The sequence below is a fragment of the Erithacus rubecula genome, assembly GCF_903797595.1.
Source record: "Erithacus rubecula genome assembly, chromosome: 3".
Taxonomy (NCBI): Eukaryota; Metazoa; Chordata; class Aves; order Passeriformes; family Muscicapidae; genus Erithacus; species Erithacus rubecula.
In genome coordinates this window covers 77,665,581-77,689,355 of record NC_136689.1, presented here as the reverse complement: position 1 = coordinate 77,689,355, position 23,775 = coordinate 77,665,581, and the positions used below count along the sequence as shown (strand labels likewise).

At 37.8% G+C, this 23,775-nt stretch overlaps 1 protein-coding gene across 7 annotated transcripts in view; it reads right to left on the bottom strand.

The window, feature by feature from the left end:
* CTNND2 (catenin delta 2) overlaps positions 1 to 23,775 on the bottom strand; it is a 626,420-nt gene that overhangs the window by 285,365 nt on the left and 317,280 nt on the right. For all 7 annotated transcript variants that reach the window (XM_079301143.1, XM_079301147.1, XM_079301144.1 and 4 more), the window contains 2 exons: positions 12,324 to 12,358; positions 11,700 to 11,816 (listed from right to left, as the gene is read on the bottom strand). In XM_079301143.1, the coding sequence (XP_079157269.1) occupies positions 11,700 to 11,816; positions 12,324 to 12,358 (152 nt within the window). The remainder of the gene's footprint in view (positions 1 to 11,699; positions 11,817 to 12,323; positions 12,359 to 23,775) is intronic.

Genomic DNA, 23,775 nt, shown 5'->3' with positions numbered 1-23,775 from the left:
GATCTCTACTCCAAGGGATAGCAAAGCACCATAAATGTCCACAAGAAATACTAGAAAAAACATAAGGCTTGAAGGGCATAGAAAAAAAAAAAAAAAGTTTGCATTCCTCTGAAACAGTAAATATTTCTTTTTTGATTCCTGAAAAACTTTTTTTTAAACCTCATGGAATAAGGTAACATAGCAAAGCTTAAGTAAACTTGGCATAATAGTGTAACTTCAGTGTTAACTACTCAGATAGTGTGTATTTTGCTTTTTATACCATATCATGCCTAGCATTCCTCCAGGTATTTGTATGAAATGTAAAACCAGCCATATCTTCTTTCATAAGCAATACTGGAGTAATGTTTGACAGCAGGAAAAATCTGGAGTTCCATTGCTAATGAGAGAAATTACAGAAGATGCTGGAGACCAGGACTGAAACACATGCACTGAGCAAGAAGAGATCTATACGTATGTAAGATCAGAATACAGAAGCTGGCCTTGTCTTTGTTTTTCTTCTAGTATTTTTTGTTTGCTTATTTTTGTTTTTGGTTTGGTTTGGTTTTTGTTTTTTTTTTTTTTTAATAGAAAATGTACCCTCAACTGAGTTTAAAACCAAGGATAACCACACTAATGTGAGTTTTTAATTGACCCCAAACTTAAAACAACTTTTTTTGGTAGAAGATTAATCATATTTTATGAAATTATTTGCTAAACCCTGCAGATATTGAAATCAGATAGTCTCTGAACAAGATAATTTATCACTGGCCATTAGGACAATAAGCTTTCTTGGAGCAATAAATAGACACAACACAAGAAAAAGATGGGCAACAAGGAGGATAACTAAATTACATTTCTGCATTACAGAAGACAGAAAAAGGAAAAATAGTGTCCTCAAGCCTTTTTGATGCTGCTTCTGTGAAACTTTGCGAGACTAGGAGTGGTAGAACACTTCACTGTAACAGAAGCTTCCTTTATATTAAAGTATCACTGTGGAATCAAAGAAGAACAGTACCTGCCTGGGGCTCCTTAGACATTAGATACATTTGTGAATGTGACCAGAAGAAATTTGCATACAGGAGGAGGCACTACAAGTTGCAACATAGACAGGAAGCTCCAAGTCAGAAGGAACTGCCATGTTTCCATTTGAGAAACACTGATTTTGGCATTAAAAATTATTATTTTTTAATTTGTGTTTTCATTATCAATCTCCCATTTTTAAAGGAATAACTACATTTAAAATGGTATGTGGGCTTTGTTTACAGAAAAAAAAGGCCAACTAAGTTAAGAACATATTTTCCATTATTAAATCCTAATTTTTTGAAGTGTGTTATACCTGTGAAAATCAGCTGCAAACATCAAGTGTTTCTAGTCAATCTGTGCCTAGCACAGCCTAAAATTGCTATCAATAGTACTAAACTAATGTGTTCCCTTTTTATTGCTAGGAAATAAAATCAGATGTTTATAGACATCACACAAACATGATGCACATGCAAGCTGAATGCATTATCAGAAAAAAACCCAAACAGAGAAATCTCCTCTGATAGACCTAAATTAGACTGCTGGTGGGGGGAGCGGGGGGGATGCCCAACAGCTTCTGATTATAAAAGCCTATAAAACCCCTTACAGATATATGGATCTAATGTAAAAGATATCAGCAGATCTATTATGCTATTATGTTGTTCTATGAACTTAACTACTAGCACAAAGCAGGTTTCCTCTTCTAGTACAAAGTAGAACTCAATTTTTTCCAGACCTCTGACAGGCTTAAAATCTGAATCTTTTCTGTCCACAAAAGAAAATGACTGTTTGGTCTCTGAGGTGAGTGAGTTCAGAATGTGTTTAGCTCTGTCTCAGAAGTCAATTAAAAAGTAAGTCAAAAAGGTCAAAATTTTATTACAATCTTTTTTATCTGCCAAAACCTCCTCTGCCATAAACCAGAAAGTATACCCTGCTATGTTCTTTGTCCTCACAAATGTGCACCACTCTCTGCTCTCATACTGTCCTGAGAAAATGCATTTCTCCATTTGTAAGACCAGAATGGAAAAAGCTCCCTAATCTGCATTACCACAGAAGTCACAAAAACCCTATTTGATTGAGAGCTGTGTATACTGCATGTAGCACAACAGAAATCAAACCCAAATCCATACCTGCCAAATTTTTCTCTTCCACATGCATCATTTTACATAGGCTAACAAGCCAACTACCTCTTTTTCCAGGGCTGCATCTCCACAATGCTTATGCTCACAAGCTGGCATCTGCAGATCCCAGAATGATGTGGCTCTTGGCACTCCTGACTGTGCCAAGTGTGCAGGCACTGGCATTGCCACTGAGGCAGGAGCAGGGTGAGTGGTTTATCAGTCTGTCGTGGGGATGTGGGTGCATTTGTTTCCTGGCCCATACTACAGGCACAATATTTACTGATGTTCTTTTGCGCTGTACATTCGGGTGCCAAAAGCCTTTCTTTGTTCTGCTCCTACAGATGCTACTATAAGTCACTGTCATTTCCTAATGAGTTTCAGTAGCTGCTTCCTGCAGAGGGTGAGGGAACACCTGGTTGCCTGTAAAGGATTTGTGTTTGACACAGACTAAGCATTACAAGCTGATCATTACCTCCTATCCATCTTTGATGTTGCTACTAATTGTTCCTGCCGTCCTGGTCTCAAATCTCATCTTTCCATTTCCCCCTCCATATATGTTTTACCTGCTGTTACTGCTCTCTTTCCTTTTTCTTTTTTTTTATTTACTGCTTTGTACTACAGTACTAAAGCTAGATTGTGAGGGGTTGTTTTCCTTAGGCATGGATTTTAAGTCAGTTGCACAGCATTACATGACAACAGATACCAAAATCAGATTCATCACAGGACAAGTTCAGAGATACGAAGTAATACTGTGATTCAGTATGGAATTTATATACAAAAACATGTTTCATCTTGCAGATGTAAGTGAACTCCAAGAAAATCCCTGTTACAAGTCACAACACATTGAAACAAAAATTCGGTCTGTAGGCTGCTGTGCCTTATGGAGGGAAATTAGAAATTCCTTAGCTGCAATGTTATCATAGTGTTACCTCTGGACTCCCAACATGACACAACAGTGCTCAATCTGGCTTTGCTTCTAGTTATTGGGAAATCATGTGAAAAGTCTGGATAGCAAGGTCACTTATATGCAGAAAATGTGTGTGGGTTTGGGGGCGGGGGGTTTGATGGATTGTTCTTTTGTTTCTGAGGATGAATGATTACCTGTTTTGGGGACAAGCACTGAAGGCTTTGTTGCATGCCATGTGAAAAGATAAAATAGAAAGGAAGAAGATAAAAGAAAATATGGGAATTGAAACAAGAGAGGACGCAAAAGAAAAGGATGTGGTAAGATAGAAATGGATGATTTAGGGAAAGATGGGGCAGTAAGAAAAGGCAAGAGAGCACAGGAAGGGAGAAGGCTGGACTTTGTGAGTGTCTCCAGCTGGAGAACTTCTTGAGGAGAAGAAATTGCAAGGGGAAGCCTGCAGAAGTTTAGGTCCAACAATAAAGGCATGTAGTGGGCCATCAGTTTAGAACAGCATCTCTGCCAGTGGCTTCTAGCACTTTCCCCCTAGAAGCCTGTAAACTCACCCAGGTACCTACCAATCTACACAGGAGCTGCAGCAGAGCTGAGATAATTGTAACCCTGCACAGGAGGGTGCCCACAGCAACTTCTGTGCTGAGGCAAGCAGGGAAAGCATGAACTGCTTCCCTGAGCACTGATGGTTCCTTCAGCCTTCACCAGGTTTCCTGCTTGCAACAGCCACATGTGAACTTGAAGACAGGCAGCAAGCCAAAGAGCAACAAGAGCAGCTGGACCTGAGTCCATCCTGAAGCTGATACCAAAGTCTGTCAGGAATCGTGGTGGTGAAAGCCCATAATGTGACTCTGCTCCTCAGTTTGATCTCCTCCTGCCTGCATAAGGGAAGTGGCCAAAAAGGAAAACTTCACTCATGCTCTTAAGGTAAGAACACTGACATGAATTTACCAGGATGTGATATGTCAGCAACAAAGATGTGCCTGTTATTCCATTCTGATACCCAGAAGGGCAGAGGTGATGGAGTACTGGATGACAGTGTTTGAGCTACATCTCTTCTTCTGGTGCTATTATCAGTGCCTTAGAGCTCTGCCTGTGACAGAGAATGAAAACAAGAGAGTCCAAGCTTAGGGTGCTTAGTGCTGATGGAGCATTTCCTGAGGCACCACTGGCTGTAAACACTGATGCTGAGATGTAAGAGCTTGCTCTCAGCAGCACTAGAGCTGGCTTCATTTCATCAAATCCTAATGTCTCACTGGGATGTAGCACTGAATCTACAGAGGTTTTCATGGTCAGCTATTTTGTAAAGACATTCATCTCCTGCTGCAGATTGCCCCTGGAAAGCAGGTCTCTGTGATCAGCCAGTAGCTATTACAATGTTAAATGACTTAATAGTTATTTCATGCTCACACTTCGGGTGACTAGGGCCAGAAAGAAGAGATGGGTAAGGAAACAACATTTCTAAGAAATCTACATAATTAATGACTATTTCAAAAGACTGAATTTGATTCACAGTTGAGACGATTCCTTTACAACTTTCTCTGTGAGAACATAAAATGAACAACTGTGAAACCACCCTTTGAAAAGCAGTGTTCCCCTTTTGGAGATTTACTCCATTGCAAATTGGGCAAAGATGACTTTAAAACCCCAAAGTATTGAGGCAAAGATTGGCCAAAGGCTTGTTTTAGAAGAGATGAATGGAGTAAAGAGAGACATCCATAAATATTTACTCTAAATATATTACAGTACTGAGAGAAGTTTCTGCAAAAAATCAAAATTTCCTCAGACTTCATACTCTGAGAGATTTATCTGGAGATATGAACTGTTGAGTCAGAGACATCCAGATTTGCATTAATGCACCAGGACAGAAAGATTGTGTACCCTGTGTCAGGCACTTACGCCACTTCTACTCTAAAGACTGATCCTGGAATGGAGGGGCATGCACACTTCCTAGGGGTTTCTTAGCTTGGAAACGTACTCAAAGAGCACATAACTTTATTAGTGTGTATGTTTACCAGGAGATCCCACAACACCTCCTCTGTGTGCACAAGAATAACTAAGCTGGAACATCCTGGCTCTCAGAGCAGATAGAGAAATGGAAATAACTTCATCTATCGAAAAACTGAGATTCACTGTTGCGAAATTTCATCTCATTGAGCATGTCCAGCCATCTGACAGGTGGCAATTTCACAAAGCAAGAGCTATGGGATGGAAAACACATAAACACACATCCTTTCACACATTAATTGTGTAAATAGTGCCTTTTTGTTTCAATCAATTTTCAGTATCTATGATAAAAGCAGCTTATAAAGGCTGAAAATCATACAGGTTGAACAAGGACTGCTTTTTTCAAGCTGGGAATCTGCTTTCCCACAAAGTAAGGAGGATCTCTCCTATTACAAAAAATTACTGAAACAAAAGTGAATTAGGAGGATAAAGTAAGAGTTTAGCCTACCTTTTCAGCTTATAATTTCACTGGGGTTTTAAGTGAAACCCACATCTGTCTAATGCAACATCTGTATATAATTTCATGTGGTAAAATGTTCTTGTAACATAATTCATTATTCAGAGGCAAAAAACCCCAGCATCTAAATGGTACTGCTACCTATTGCCCTTAATGCAAACAGTTTTGTATTACTACAAGAGTTAATATATTTTGGGATTGAGACCAGAGTGGTAAATCATGGTTTTTATTCCCAGAACTTGGACATCCTTAATTGCCTGCATTTCTGTCAATATGTAGCATCTGTGCAATGCATTATGAAATGGCCTTAGCCAAAAAGATGGTATTATTAAATCTACATTGTATTTATTCCCTTATCAATGCTCTGGATTCTGCAATTAATCCTGAGCACCAGGACACAAGATCGCAGACATAAATAAAAATATATATCCAGAAAATGTGGGGAAAAAAAATATTAGAAACTGAAATTAAAAATGAGCATTTAAAAATCGTCAAGACAATTGGGAGAACTATCCACAAAGTCTCCTGATCCACGTCGATGACAGCTCTGTTCCTACAGTCTGTACTGTCCATTGGGAGAGCAAACAAGGAAGTTTGAAACATGAAGTGATGAACCAAGTGAAAAATAATGAAATTATTCTGTTTCAGTTAGAAACAAAAGCACCAAAAGCTCCATAAATCTGCCCTGTAATCCTTTAAAGACTGGTCTTATGGTCATTTTGTGGAGGCTGAAGCAAAAGAAAAAGCATGGAAGACTTAAGAATAGATACCTTAAATTAAAATTAGAGACTTTTGTATTAGTAGACATTTGACCTGTGGTTTAAGTTAGGAAGAAGTGCTAATGGATTTGCTCAGTAATCTTACAACTCTTCTAACCCTCCTTTTGCCAATGCCATGACAGAAAGAAAAAACATTGCCTATCTCCACTGCTGTAGACTGTAAGCAGCATATTATGTAAGGACTCAGTGAGCTTCAGCTAATTATCTCAGAAATTAGTTTAGATTGTTTTCATGATACTGTCATGCCCATCCTCTAATGTGCCATGCTAATGACCTACAGAAATAGGGGACAGAGAAACTAATTGAAGGGAAAGAAATATAGAACCAACTTTTCCTCTTGTTCCACTTTTATCTTACACTACCCATGTGTAAACTGCAAATGTACAAACATCATCAGGAAAAGGTAGTTTGGTCTTAACAACTGCTGAGAGGAGTCCAGTTTCTCTGTCACAGAGGATGGACATCTGGGGCCTCAGGCAGTTCATCAGAACCTTTCCCACTTATCTGCAGGCCAGACTGCAACATTATCAAATCTTAATGGCAAATGTCCTCAGCAACCAGTCTTCCTAACTCAGACAGCTTTATATCCATGTTTACTCTCCTGCTTTCCATGCAGCTTTCCACTTTTTCGATTGTTCTTATGTGTAATCTGAGTGGAAAAAAGGAATAAAAAAACAAAAACAAAACCAAAAAAGGATGTGCACTGACAAGTAACTAAAAGGAATGGATCTGAAGTAGTTGTGTGATTTTGAGACAGTGGTGCAGTGATGGGAGGGGGAAGAAATAATGTCCTTCTTCTTTTATCCTGCATTTTTCCAAGATTTCTAGTCAGCAATATTATTTTTTCGTCTCCACAGTGCATACTCACTCCTCATAAAATTTATTTTCACATGCCTTTCCTCACTAAATTAAACCATTCTGCCATGAAAATACCTTTCCTGAGCTACATTCACTGTTCAGTACTGCTCTGTCTCCTGAAACATCCATAATGTTATCCCTATCCTGAACTAAATTTCACTCCCCCGCATGTTTCTTCACCCAGTGATTGCAGGTCCTGCACTTACTGTGCATTCCCATCCCTCTTCCATGACTTGTTTCCAGCATCTTATATGTGATTACATTGGCTCTCACGTGTCTGTTCTTTCCCCTGACCCTATTTAAGGTGACAGTTACTTATCTTCATTTGTGCAAAAGCAGTATTTTTGAGTTCCCATTAGAAAAAGGTAATGGCAGAAGGAAAAAATATTTGCAGAGAGGAGCAGCCAGGCAAGCTGGGTGTTACAGCAATGTAGAGCAGGGAAGAGGATGGATTGAGTGCTCTCAGGATGACCCTGAGGGTCCAGGTTGGCCCCTGGACCCACTGTAGCTAATGGCTACTGACACTAGCAGCAGCCTGTATGTGCTTGCCCTTGGGGACTGAGGGGATGTGTGGACCACTGTTGTGCTGCTGCTGATCCCCAGGAACACTCAGGACAGGCTGAATGCCCCTCTGAGGCCACAAAGCTATGACATGTTTGATGTAAACTGCAGTGACACAGTCTCGACAGATCTAGAGCTACATAGAGATAACAAGAAATCACTTCAGTAGGGGGAATTGGGCCATGGAGATGCAAGCTCAGGTCTCCAGTTAGATGCAGTTTCTTGCATAATTCTGGAAGTTTCCTGACTTTTGGTCTGTTGGTTGTAACTGGAAGCACATAGTTTGAGGAAGCCAACTTAGATTGAGTCTGGACAGAAGAAAGAGGGGGCCGCAGTGCAGGAGTTCCTCTTGGTTGCATATAACCCTGTCCCAGGGTCAGCTCCATCACAGGAAGCTTTTATGAGAGCTTGCAGCAGTTATGAATCTGCCTGTCTGATAATAATTACTTTAAAACCAGTGATCACTCTGCTTTCATTTCACTAAATTAATAAGTTTTATGTACTTCAGGTTTTTTACATCTATTGATTAACACTCAATAAAGATAATTAGCAAGCATCTCTATTAGCAATATAGAGGCCCCTCCTGTGTAAGCCCCTTTCATGTGATTTGTCCCATTAGCCTTTTGTTCATGCCTTTTATTTGCTACTAAAGAAATAGCACATGTGAAGTGATGTTTGGGATTTACAGTATTATAATAGCTGACTGCTATGTGACCATTTTTTAAAACTAAGTCTGAGAAAATCAGGGTGCGTGAAACCAAATTGTAAAGTGTCTGAGTAGAGACACACTAATCCTCTGCAAAGGCAGGGCTACTGATAGATTAAGTCATTAGACTAGATGCACTCAGTTCAGAAAAGGAAGATGTGGTCATATCACTGGGCAGGCTATCATATGACTTTAAAAAATGCTCTCCTCAGAGTCAGTCTTGTTACTTAAAATACAGCTTTGCAGCCAAGCTGCAGAAAAGTAAACATAACTAAAATTGTCAAATTGGGAGCTCAAAAGTTAGAAAATGCCAGTCTAAGTTTTCTTTTCTGAGTCTTCCCCTCCTTCCCTGCCTTATGGCCAGTGCACACAATGCAGAATGGTTCAGTGTTTTTTACTGCATCACAGCAGGTCTCCATTGAAAAATGTTCAATACAAAGTAAAAAAAAAAAAAAAATTAGCATCTGGGTGAATAATTCTACAGCACTCAAAGTTTACTTCAGATACATCACAAAAAATGGTGATTTTTAGAATACCTGTAAAGTGAGACATTTATATAGATCTCATTTCCTATTTAAAGATTGAAAGGATTAAGAACTTAAGTGTCTAGGAAACACAAATACTGTGTTTGAGACATTTCATAGTGGGCTTTAAACTTCCTTTTTGTATCATGCTTCAAATATTTGAGACCATGCTCCCATAGTGTTCTGTTACAACTGTTCTCAGCACACCTAACTGGGAACACCTAGAACTATGTATCAGTAAAAAATACTTTAAATTATTTCACAACTAGAATATGAAGACTTTATGACACAAAGGAGGGACACAATAAAATTTTAAGTAAATATGAGGCTTTTGTTTTCTTTGTTTATGCATGTTCTACTCATTGCCTACAGAAGTCAGAAGCACTCTCCCCTCTAGTGTGCTGTTGCAATTTGAGCTTCAACTTGGGGTAAATGAGGCATGGACAGAAAAGGCACAAAATAGGGCATGATAATTGTTTTGTAATGCATTCATAAGAAATTCAAATTATGCTGTACACACAGTCTTGACTTTTGTACTTTTGACTTTTAAAACACAGTCGCATTTTACCTGTCTGATGTGTTTGTAACATTTTACTCAAAATTAAAAAAAGAGCCCCCCCACCAGAAAAAAAATTCCAGTATGTGACATCCTAATTGTATTCATGAGTGATTAGCAGAGCTGCAACTGTTAGCTTTGGCATATAGATCTGATTCTTAATTAAACCCATAAATGGCAAATAGCAATCTAGTTTTATTACAAGCTGAGCCCAGAGCAAAGGAATAAGGGCACTGTGACAGAAGGCTTTGCAAATATTTCCTGACAATGCAGATCAAGCTTGCAGCCCTGCTGGAAAGCCTGCTCCCTTGTGAGCACATGCACCTGCCTGTTCTCTCCCATCCTGTGTTTCTTAGGGACAGCTATTGTTCTGTCCATAATGATACCACTTTTCCTTTTCTTGGCTGTCATTCTCATCACCCCATTGCTCCCTCTCTTTGCACCTAACTCTTGCTCCCATGAACTAATCATCCAGCCAAGCAAACTCAGCTTTCAACATTTTGTATGGATCTCCTGCTTCAAAAAACCTTGGTTCCTCTCCTGATGATTCTCTGTAAATCCATCTCTATTACTCTTCTTCTCCATCATTGTTTTCAATTTGCCCATGTTCTTTATTCTTCTTTCAATCTAACTGCATTATGATTTGTATTTTAGCTTATTGTGATACTCTCCAGAAATTTCTTTAGTATTAGTTTTCTTTAGGTACACAGACTTCATTCCATGTACTATCTTCATCTTTCTCTACCATTTCTTTCTTAGTTTCCATCTCTTAAGCCAGTTCTGGCACTTTTCCAAACAAGTTGGTCCTATTCTGCTCTCAATCTCCTCTATTGCCATCTATGCAGTTTCATTTTCTATCACAGAATCACATTTTAAAGGCAATCCTCTTCATGCTAGTCTGTTTTGTTTTTCCTCAAAATTTCTCCCCCAAATTAAGAAAACAAACAAGGGCTTACATTGTCTCATCATGTTTTCCCCATTTTGTTCCAATCAAGATGTCAATCATACAGACTGTGTTCAGATTAAGCAAAACCATAACAGAACTGTAAGTGATACTGTAAGTGATACCCAGAAATCTTGTGCACATGAAAAATGAAAAAGATTCTGTTGTCCCAGGATTTTCAACTTGAATTTGACAGCAAATCTTGTTTTAAAATTATGAAAAATGTTCTGACAAATTAAAATTCTGCATCCAATATACATCTCCCTTTTGTCACCTGATGACCACATTGCAGTTGATGACTTGTCATTGCTAGAGATGCTTTGCAGAAGATGGCTGTCACAGTTTATCAGCCTTTTAAAAGAAGGGGAGATTATTCCCTTTGGTATCAACAAAGCTGAATTTGAGCAGCCACCTCCAAAGTCAGAAGATACTGGGTAGCAGGGACCAATTGAGCAAGAGGGAAGGAGATGTAGAGGAATACTAAAAACAAGCCAGTGTCAGGAGCTACAGTGGTAGGGAAGTGAATGTGGAATATTGTGGAAGATGGGGACAGCATATGAGATAGAAGACTGAGGAAAAAGAAAGAAAACTAGGGAATTAACCTGCTTTCTCATCATCTAGTGCTACATCTGACAACAGACTATTAAACATGCTGGAAAACAGTTTCAGTGCGACTCTTGAGCTCAACTGTTGGTAGATATCTGCTCTACAAGACACTGAGGGGCATGTCCCTTGTTCACTTTTGCTGTTGTTTAGCCTTGATTCACTTCACCAGTGGCTGGTTCTAGCCAACAATCCACTCACTGTAGGGTTCTGCAGACAGAATGGCTGGTAAATGACCAGTGAGCCAACCTTGGAGAAAAGACTTTACCTTTCTTGTTACAGCTGCCGTTCTGTTCATCATCTTTAAGTTCAGTTATTTATATCTGTGTATCCACAAGAACATTTTAGTTGTGAGGACTTACCAGCTACCTGGCCAAGTGGTTACAATCAGACATTAGACTTCCTCACAGCCACCCAGTATGTTTCATTTTATTACCTTTGGATAGTGAAAAATTGCTGTTTGAATGTTATTTTAATGGTGGTGATGCTGAAGTTTTGTAACATGACCTTATAGTATACTACAGCAACACTGCAATTAGAAAATATTTTCCTAAAAGTATATTTATGTGCTTATTTTTTCCCCAAAAAACTAGCAACACTTAAAAATATGCATTCAGTTTTAAAGCACAAAATTTCTGGGTTCTAGAAAACATATTTCTAGCAACTTACTTTCACTGGCTGAATAGTCCTGTGGATCAAGTATCCCTGATTCCTGCAGTGATCTAATACAGGAGTCCACCAGCTCCAGACCAGTGGTGAGTTCATCTTCTATATCCTTCTGACCATCTATAATGAAATTAACAACATAAAAATGTAAAAGGAGGGCAAAAAGGTAAAGCCACATATATACAAGACAAAAGCTAAAACCAGTTATATGTGACTAAGCATTCACAGCTGATTCAAGAATGGAGGCCACACATTCCCAGGATGCTGGCCATACTGACAATTGTGCCATCCTTTGAAAGTGTGACTTTAGATTAATAACAGCAAAATGAGAATATTTAGGTCTAGTAGTAAAAAAAGTCAGAGACACATTTAGCAATTCGCCCTCTCAAAACTCTACATTCACTTCAGTGTGCTTTTTGCCAACCCTAACAACTTTTGCCAAATCTTGTCACTTTTTAAGTAGAGTTTTCACATGCTAGCAATGAGAAAAAACACACAAAAACCTCCATAAAAACCTCCACATATATCAATGTGCTTTTCCCCTCCATCTTCTTTAGGTAAAAATGATCCTTCTGGGAGACAATATAAGTAATATAAGTAATACATGTATGTGGACAAGTACATTACCTTGTGTTTGCCAGTGAAACTGCTCTTCTGTTGAACTGGAAAGAGAAAGAAAAAAGTGATAATTTTAAATTAAATTGTTCTGTAGTGTGGCATGAATATTCAGATATAAATCTATTCTGAAGGAACTTATTTAAGACAAGAACACTCTTAAGAATAAAAAGCATATTTAGAATACATAATTTTATATCTAATTCTAATTAATGACTTGTACAGCATTCACTCAGCAGGAGGGAAGCATCATTACTTCTTTATCAAGTAATTTGAATCATGCATATAGAAATTGGCCTCTTGGTCTTGATATACAAACTACACTAGTTCAAAGCAAAAACATTAGCATTCTTAAACTTTTCTAGATCCTTCCATTTGTCTGATTCTCCACGTTTATTGAGAAAATTATAAATTGCTTTCTCAAGTGAATAGTGACATGTGATTTCTGAAAGAAATTATGAGTATGATTCCTGATTCTACTGATTATTATGTGCATTTTTATATTATTCAAATGTGCAGCTAAGTTAATTCAATTGGCCTACACAGGAAAGTAAATTTAGATGTGTTTGTGCTTCTATGTACAAGCACTTAAGCAACAGAAGGTCTTAATTTTAAAATAATGAGCATGCACACCAGAGGATGGGTTAGGTAGGGTATTTTTCTTTTCAATAAAATGAAAGATACATTCAAATGAATGATAAAATCAATTGGGTATTCAATTAGGCAATGACTACACTTTCCTCCAAGGCATGTTCTGTTTCTGCCTCAATATAAGTCTTTCTCACACAACAAGAATACAAAAAGGATTGAAGTTACTCAGTACTAACCATTATTTTGGTAACAGTGAACTGATTATTACACTCATGACTGAAAGATTTTCCTGTACCTTTTAATAAGATACTTACAGAGGAGAACAACATTATCTGCTGCATCCATAAGTTTAAAAAAACAAAGACTGAAATTCTTTTAACTTTTTAAACAATTGCTTTTTTTTTTTTTTTTTTTTTTTTTTTTTTTTTTTTTTTTTTTTTTTTTTTTTTTTAGGTTGAGGCTAAACACTCTTTTGGATGAATAAATGGATTTAAATCTCTGATTGTTTTCCCTTTTATCCAGAAGATGCTGGATCACTTATGAATATGTCAGTATATCTCCTACTGTCTATGTTCTGAACAATAGAAATGTAAATGAAATTAAATGCTTCCTTGGAACAGTCTATTTTTACAGTAAAGAACTTGTTTGAATTATTTACCAGATTTGATAGTGTTAAAAAATATATATAATAATTGTCTAATTTAGATAAAAATAGTTCTAAAATAACTTTTAGTTTCTACCTGGGATCACAAATGTTAATCTGGCAAGTTCAAATCTATACATCATCATACATTTCCTAATATATCCAGTCTGTGGTTTGTATTGACTCACTGCAGTGATGTTATAGATTAAGAAGCCAGTTCTTTGATGAGATAGTGAAAATTTTTGCATTCAATCCACTGAAATTAACAATATTGAAGACCAATGTTGCCAGAGTCCTTGGGCAAACAATAATAACTGCAAAGTGTTGAACTGGTAGAAATTAATTTAAATTACCTTTTGAAATGAAGTCCTAGTGGTGACTAGGAACAGTGACTCTTTTTGAAATAACACTTTTTCCAATTGTGAATTCCTTTTGTCTAATTTTCAGATTTACTAAATAATTGCAGCTTCATCTGACACACTGAGAGTTGCTTTGGAGCAATCTTCCTTTGTGTAATTAACACAATCCATAATAAGTAGCAATGTACTACTTTCCACTCTAGACTCCCTCTTTCAGTATCCAGATTTCTTGTCATAGATATCACCTCACCAGACAGAAAAAAAATTTAATATCTCAGGTGGCATTCTTGCTGGCAGAATGTATAACCTGATGCTGCTGGCAAGAACACGATGATGTAAAAGCCTATGCCACCTCATCCAAATAAATTAGAAAAGAAAATCAAGTCGTGCATAAAGAGTGAATTACCACTTCCAGGAATTCCAGATTAGTCCTTTTTAAGTAGCAAACTTGTACAAAATGTAACCAAGTTCATTATGTTCAATGAATCACTTCTGGTTGATTCATACTAATCCCCAATATCACTTGTTTGACTTCCATAGAAAAACTGTACTGCATCCATATCAATCTTAGGATCATAATGAATTTTCACTACATTTTGACTTTGCCAATTTAAGTCATGATTCTCCTCACTACTACTGTAAAGGTCTTTCAACAAATAATGTAGCTCTTAGAGTCATGATAGCAGATCCACCATCAGAATTTTTATCCTAATGCTACCTTCTTATTCAACATGTGGGACATGAACCAGGCTGTGCAGGGCAGTGATGATCCCCATCCCTGGAGATATTTAAAACGTGGATGTGACACCTGGGGACGTGGCTTAGTGGTGGATTTGGCAGTGCTGGGTTAATGCTGGAGCTTGATGGCCACAAAGGCATTTTCCCACCTATGATTCTCTATTAAAGTTGTGTTTGCTCCTACAAAGATATCAGTATATTCTGAGATGGAAAGAGTGCTGTTTTTCTTAGCTAAATTCACACTCTTTAGCTTTTTAAAAATCCAGTATGGTTGGATATTGAAGCTGCCATTTCTTGGTTGCAAACCAATGCCAGAGCCTTCCAAACCAACATTTAAAGGGTTCCCTAGAAAACTTTATTAGAACTTTCCATAGTATTAATTTAGGTACTCTTTATTTTTCCTTTTTTTAACTGAGCTTCCCCAGTTTTTGACCTGAAAAAGATTCCTGACTGAAGCAACCTGACCTGTTTGTGCAGGAAGCCTTTAGGCTGTCACATAAATGTGCCAAATCTGCTTGAGTGAATAAAAGGACATGCTTTTTTTTCCTTTTCTTTAAGGTGTTTGTTTCCCAGTTTCACAAAAGATCAGTACAATTGACTGTACAGATACATCAAATAAATGAAAAGATAAAAAGCCGATAATTAACAGAAGTATTGTCCTAATAAATTTTTCATATGTCCAGCAACCATATTTTTGCTTCATATTTTTTCCTAAAGAAAAATGCAGTAGCAACCCCTTTTCTGCATATTTCTATGCCTCATTATATAAATTTGCAAATGCTAGTATCTTTGACTGAGGAAGATGAGCAATAAAATTCTTTATCAAGTTGTTCTGAAGTATGGTGACCTGAGTCCACCTTAAGAGCTTGAGAAGGAATTTTGACCAGAACTACATTAGTACAGCATTAGAAAATCATAGCAGAAAATACGACTCAGGTCAGAACTCAACCAGGTAGAATTACTACCTTCCTTAACCCAAACTCAGAAGAATAATTGTGATTTATTTATTCTTCTTTTGTTTTTGGTAGTAATTTCAGCCTGTATGTACTTCAAATGTTCTAGGTACCAATAAGACTACTATTCTACTTAATTCTACCTGACTTACAGAAAGAATCTTCCCTCAACATTCAGCTATGCAAAACTTGATTCTTCTATGCTTATATTTGGAAAATTGAATGTATTGAAGGAAAATGGCAAGGAAGATGAATAACTTAATACCAAGAAGATAATGCTAAAACCCAAAAAAGGAACAAAACACTCGACTAAACAAAAGAAGAATATTGTTATATTTTTAATTCTTGATGTTAATGTTTGTGCTAATAAACCTGTGTTCTGTGAGGATGCACTACACTGTGCTTAAAGCTTTACCTTTAATAATTACCTAGGAAAGGAGATTTTCCAGTAAAAATTGTTTTACCTCCATAGGCAAGAATGAGCAAAGTAAATACCCACAGAATGGGCATCTTGATTCCAGCTGAACTCACATGTTCCCATTTCTGCACGCATGTCATAAAAGCACTGGAGTGAGAACCCTGTGTGCGTGACCTTGCATGTGGGGAGGGCAAGGCAGATGAGCACAGCAGGCTGCAGGGAGCTCCTTTTGGGGAGCATCACCTGGGGAGCTTTACCTGCCTCTGCACAGCAAGGACACAGCAGAAGCACAGAGCAGTGCAGAAATGCAGATTTTCTACAGCCAGCTGAAGATGTCTGACTATTACCAGCAGCTCTGTGCATCAAGTTTATCCCTTTTCAGGCACAAATAGAAAAATCCCAGACCGACCTACAGTTTCTCTATAAACAAGCAACAAACCAGGCCTTCATTTCTTCCTGTACCTCAAGTCAAGTTAAACAAGAAGTGGGTGCCCTTTCATGATGGAGTTGATAGGAATCCACCATGGTAAGATGGACTCTGTGCAGACAGCCAGCACCTGCATGACAAGGTGAGTTGCACAAGACTAACAAACACCTCTCCCAGCAATTTATGGAAGTCAAAAGCAGTTTTGCTGGTACAGAAGTGAATGTTTCATATGACACCGAAATAATGCTTTCCTGGACAGCATTCACCAGCCAGATTTCTATGAAAGCAACCAAAGTCTTCAAGGAAGGTAACCCAGAGGTGGGGAATGCTATTGGGTACTTTGGTGGAAGAAAAGCTGCCTGAGACATCCTCAGATTGTGCTGCTATTAGGGCCTGCACAAACACCCAAAAATTCACTTCCAAAGCAGCTGCTGGGAAGCAGCAAGGGCACCTTGGACTCAGTTAAACTCCTAGAAGGTGGATGTGTGCCAGTGCAGGCACTGGCAGCAGAGACAATGGTAGGCAAAGGTAATTTACATCAAACCCCAGCCCAAGACACATTTTGCACTCTACCTGGACACAGCACTTGCAGCATCACTTGGGTTTTAGACATCACTGGGGTTTAGTTTTAGACATTACATGGCCCTAATGTGAGACCCAGCACACTTCAGAGGAATGCCTTGATAGGTTCAGAGCCCTAAGGAGCACCACTGCCCTGTACACACTTTTCCAGCAACAGCATTTATTATGCAGCCTGCAGAAATTCAATTTTTTCCCCATGCACCAAAATACATCAGTGCACATGCACAGCAGGCCAAAGCAGTTGGTTATTCATTGCTTTGCTGCTCCCCATAAGAACACCACAGAAAAGAAACTCACTTCTTGCTGGGAAGGGAGGTAGGTTTTCTTTCATTCACTCTTCCTGGCACACTTGTTGTTTTATCACTGAGCCTGCATACAGGCTGCCAGGGCAAATTCACACTTTTGTATTCCTCTAATTATCCAAGAAATGTTTGTATGCCTGTCCTTTGTGTGAAGTCATTCAGTTTACAGCTGTCACTCATTTTTTGTGAAAGTACTACAGCTATCTGCTACACAAAAATATTTTTATTGTTTTCTAAAACAATTAATGAAATTATATCTAAAACAATTCATAAAATTAAATATAACACTACTGTACAAAAGCTATTAAAGGATTTTACAAGTAGTTGTATCAGCACATGATCTTTTAAATTATTTCTACAATGGAGTTACACAAACATTGCTGCATATAATTACAGGCAGATACTGTCTCATTGATTTTTAAATTGTTTTTTTCTTGTGGAAGGTGGAAGAAAAAAGATCCAGCAGCATTTCACAAAGAAGCAAGGAGGCTGAAAAATTAATATTCCATCTAAAGCAAAGGAGAAGCAGATTTTAAATCAGCAGTACATTTCAGGTTACTTGCAATACAGTAAACAACTTTTAGTATCAACTATCTGGTGGAGGAAAAAACCAAACAACCTAAGAATAAATTTTACATTAAATAATCCTGTGAAAAAGTACCAACCCTCAATAAATTATCATAGTAAAAAACAGTCCTCAAGAGCAACTTTTGGGTTTAGTGGCCAATCTAAAATTACATTAAAATCTATGACATTGGTAGTCACTCTCTTCACCTCTGTAAATGTGACACTGTAGGCTCTCTCCAGTATTTAATTGCACTCTATTAGTCAGCTGTGGTATCAGCCTGGCTACCCTATCAAGAAGTCCTTGTTTTGATGTTCAAAGAAACCTTATGCAATCCCCATTAATGATCCTGGAAAATATAAAAAAATCCAACAAACCAAAATAAATAAACAATACCCCCACAAACACACACCTATTTTACTGATGGCTGCTTTCTTGTACCTTGGAAATTTCAAACTGACTTTTAAAATGATGACAAAATTCTTAGCTGTAGATGCCAGAAAACCATTCAGGTGGTTAATTCCCACTTTTATTATAGCAGCTTCACTTCAAGTTCCTGCAGGGAAAGAAAAACTGTCTAATTTTTTTTTTCTCAGAAAAATTATTGTTATTCCCTAGGTTTTACAAAATCAATAGCAGAACTTCATGGATGTGCTATGAAAGTTTTGTACTTCTTTCCAATGATGCAGGGAAATATTTGCAGTCAAATTTCCAAACAGGTCTCAAAAATCAATGCTTTCCTCTGCATTTAGTATTTGCAGGAATTGGCAAACATGATTTTCCTTCAAAAACAAGTTTTAAACTGTGCCAGTCCTATTTATGTTCAATTTCCCTATTCTGATTGTGCTTCTGTTTCTTCTTATTTAAATGTGATTTAAAGATCAGGTACTACAACACTAAGAACACTGTTCAAATGCACAGCATGCATGGAAAGGCACCAGCAGCCCTGCATTCCACAAAGTGCACTGCTTAAGGGCTTGCAAAGCAGGTGCCAGAGGCTGTTATTTAATGGACAAAGCATAACACAACCTGATTTCCTCTAGTTTTTGACCATCACTCCTGAAATGGGAGGATCAATTATAGTCAATTTTATTTTGTTACTGAATTAATTTCACACAGACCAAACCCCCAAAAACCATTTACTTCAATTTTGAATGAACTTGGTCACCTAGGGAGAGAACACCTCACTTGCAATCAGCCAGTGTTCTTTAGCTTCAGTTCTGCAGTTACTGGCTGCAGTAAACACAGAGAATTCTTTCAAAGAGTAGAAGCTTCAAAGCTCTGCTGTTCCAAGGAGAAGAATTTACAGGGCAATAAGTACTTTGTGTATTTATTTAACTTAAACTTGGACACAATAACAACATTAGGGAAACAAGTACCATGTGATTGCCAAATTCACATTCTTTTCCTGATGTCTGTTTCATGCCCTTATGCATTCCAGATGGGATACTGGGCTAGATAGACTCCAGTTCTCAATCAATACAACCCCTTGTTTGCTCTTATTTAGAGAAGCCAAAATCAAACCAAATTACTTCATTTTGTAATTTCCCATTATTTATTAATTAAGGAAAAAGAAGATGGTTCACAAAAAGAAGGGATTAGCTCAAGGCTGGATTTCTGCTAATACTGTTAGTTCTTCTGGCTTGCTTCAAACCTATTTTTATTTGAGAAAAGAGCTCACTTCCCAAACTGAACATAGCTACGCAGAAGCACATTTAAAAGAGAACAGAATTAGAATATTTCAATTGCAAGGGACCTACAATGACCATTGAGTCAAAATACCTGACCACTCCAGGGCTGTCTGAAGGTTACACAGCAGGTTATTAAGGTCATTATCCAAATGGCTCTTAAACACTGACAGGTTTGGGGCCTCAACCACCTCTCTAAGAGCTTGCTCCAGTGTTTGACAACCCTCTTGGTAAAGAAATACTTTTTCATGCCCGGTCTGAACGTCTCGTGACACAGCTATGTACTGTTCCCAGATATTCCCTGTCTCTGGATCCCAGGGATCCAGCTCTTCCCTCTCTCCTTCACCCCTTGAGGAAGCTGCAGACAATGAGCTCACTGCTCAGCCATCTTAAATTTTGCCACTTCTACACAGCAGAGCATTTTGGATAACAGTGTACTGTGACATGCCTTTAGTCCCAGTAGTGGCATTTGGATCTGATCCAAAGCAAACAAGCATCTAAAACAGAATCAGAAATGGCAAATTAGAGAAATCAATGGCAGAGAGATAGAATCATCCCTGCCCTAAGGCAACAGAGCAATCTGGTGCCTAAATCACACCACAGCCTATCAGTACCCACAAAACTGTGTTCTTCAAGCATGCCTTATTGACAACATTGCACAAAAAGTAAGATAGTGGTTGCCACCCTAATTTCTTCATTCCCTTTCCCCACTTATTCCAAAAATATAGCTATTAAAGCACTTGTGCACAATGTGATGGAACTAGTTATAGTATTTTGTGAGAAATCAAAGCAGTGAGTGAGTTCAATGTAACCATCAGGCTATTCCCACTCCTATTGAAACCACTATTCTGTATAGAAAACAATTCATTAATTTAGTTAAGAAACTCTGTTATAAAAGATACCATCACAGCTACATTTTCTTTGCATCAAGTTTTGAAAGATGCCTTCAGGGAAAGCGTGCAGACAGTAGCACTGAGGAAAGGTATTTTCCCAGTGGAGCAGAAAAAGGTACTGAAGAACAAGGAGTGGGAGTGAATTTCTTGCCTTAAACAACCTGTGTTTTGATGCTAGGTAAGAAACAGTGAATAAGAGATTGATTATTTTCTGAGGCACATGGCTCCCTATTCATTGTATGAGCACTGTAGTTTGGGTGTTAACTCAATCCATGGATGCATGGAGACAGTCACCTAAAAATATCAATAACAACACATTTTTTCAGTGTATTTTTGGTTCTGGTCTTTGGTACCATAGCATTCATTTCCAAAGAAATATGGTGTAAGAGAAATTAAATTCCTTGAAGGAAACCCACTTCTGTAAATGAGGATATTGCAGTATTTTTTTCCTAGGGATAGTTAACCACTAGAACAGGTAAAAAAAACCCCAGCACTAGTAACATAAAGCTCCTCATCTTCTCAATATCAACAAATTGACAAGGATATCCCTTCTGCTGAAGAGTTAATCCTTAACATGAAGATCAAGCCAAGAGCCTCATGCTGACCATTGTTTTAGGTAAATTATGTAAAGCACGATCCCACTTTATATTACCATTTCAGCTACAATATTTGTTCTGTGTTGTCCTTGGTAAATAATAGAAAGAGATTTTCTCTATGTTTTGAGAGGATGATTCATTTTAAATTCAGCACTTCCTTAGGGAAATAATGCAGACAGAAGCCAGACGGCCTCTACCTTGAAGAAAGTGTATTCCATGCAGGAAATTCCCAGTACACACAGAAAAAGCCTCTCACTGTGTGAAATTGCACATCACAGCCCTTCCCAGTTCTTCTCCCTTGCAGCCTCTTCACATTAGTGTCACTCAGCTGCTTCCAAGAAACCTCCCTTCACAGAGCTACTCACCTTCACCTCTTTCCCTGTAAACAATTCTTTCCTTTTCTTTGCATTCCTTTTCCCCTCTACAGAAGAAAATGCAGAACCAGGATGTTTCTTCTGTTTATTAAGCTACTTCCTTTCCTGCAGCTTATGTCTGTTGGAACCAAGAAGCAAACACCTACTGTGCCTCCACGGTGGTGGAAAGGCCCTGTAACTAACAAAGAATAGTCTCAAGGTCAATGTATTGTCTGAATTTGGCACTGAAGAGACTGCATAGTGGTCATCTATACCATATAGGTTGTCTTTTGTTTCCATATTATCCACCAGATGTGTGAACATGAAACACTCCCATCAAACAGAAGCAGATTCTGCAGGAAGCAGGAAAGATTTCATTGATCGTTTTTTTACAGGAGAATTTGGCAACATTTGGCTGTGTCCCAACTTAAAGCTGGGCTACTTTCAAAGTACTGTCCTGGACATAATGTAGCAAGGCATGTGGGAGACTCCATCAGTATTCTGCTGTTCAGAATTTGTTCGGTTAATTATCTTTTTTAAATAGAGAGAATAAAGACAGATGAAAGGTGAAACTAGAAGAGTTTAGTGAATTTAGATAAAAGAATTCAAGTCTGAGAAGGAAGCACAACTGGCTTTTATAATTTAGCAAGGCTGAAGAACAGGAGAAAAAAAATAGAGGAAGCACATGAGGGATAAGGACAAACAAGTTGAAGGTGGTCACTGAAATTTTTGCTGGAACTTAAAAAACAGGCATTAAAAGATCACAGAAGCAGCCAATCCTCTGCAATTGGAGTTGAGGTGTCAAAACTATACTCACTCTGCTCTTAGAAGGTTGGTTGGTAAGTTTATTAGCTGATATTAGTACCAGCTTCAAGGAACTGGAGGACAACCCAGGATGGTGCCTCCAGTTCTGTATTCGAAACAACCTTAATCTGTGATGCTGGCAAAATGATGATTGTTACAGAGCAGTATCCACACAACTGCATAAAATCATAACTGATACCACCAGAAACACCAGGCAACAGAGTTTTCTAGAAGCAGCCAGTATCAAGAAAAATGTATGTAAGAACTGATGAGTGTTACATTTACATTTCAGTGGAACATAAAGCAAAAGAAAACTACTTTCTAACCTAAAATGTTAGATGAATGTAAAGGTAATTGGGTCTGTTAGGCAGGTGATAAGCAGCTGGATCAACTCATGAAAAATTGCTATTGATTTATGATTTTAACTATAGGAGTGAAAGTTCTTATTTGTAAACTGTCAGTATACAGAGTTGACAAATTATCCAAGTAACTAAAATGGCACATGGTAATAACAGCTATTTAGCTATATGGATAACCTTTAATCACACATTTATTACTGAGAATGACTAAAATTATATTTATTCAAACTGACAAAAAGTAAATGTAACCTTTAGACAGATTGGGAGCATTGCTGTAAGCACAGTCTTTTTATTCTGGCTTTTTCCACCACTAAGGTGCAGAGGGGAAAATGAGAATCACTTTCCTATGAAAATAATATTTCTTCCTTTATTCATTTCATATATCTCCTACCAGGAGAAACACAACACAGGAGACATGATACAAGTAAAACCAGGTTCATAAGTCAGACATTTAGCAAAGACAGATGTAAGGAATATACTGTATTTTTAAAAATCATATGCAGGCATTAAAAAGAATATTCCTGAAGAGTAAAAGGATATTGTTTTGGAATTAGGAAGAAAATATCTTACAGATCTCATACTACTGGTACTGACACAAACAATTTTTTCAACAATATTTATTCTTAGCAGAATATTACACTATAAACATTGTGAAAGTTACTAGACAACTACACCAAGCCTTAGAAATTTTGTTTTGTTAGCAAAATGGTGAAATCACCTTTCTACTTACACATTCTTTATATGAAGTATCACAACACAGTTAAATATTGAGTCTTTTCATTTCATATATAACCTACACATTTCAATACTGAATTACCTATGTCCTGGCCCAGTCCTCAAGGTCTGCCAACCAGCTAAACCATGAAGGGACATACTAATAGCCAGAGTTAGACCAAAACTCTAATCAGATCCAAAAACAAGTGCTCAGTTAACTTTGGAAATTCTACACACAACCTCTTTGCTCTTTTTGGCTTTTCTATAACCCCTCTATTGCTCACTCTCTGCATTTTGAAGCAAGTACCAAAATTCCCTGTCTGCACCTACTACCATGCAGTTGATATTGCTACAGCTGAATTGCAGACTTTTTCCCAATGCTTATGGCCTGTTTTTGGTAATCTTACCAATACTCATGAGAAAGAAAAGCATACCCCTGAATTCCATATTATTGTTCCTTTAAGCTGCCAAGAAGACAA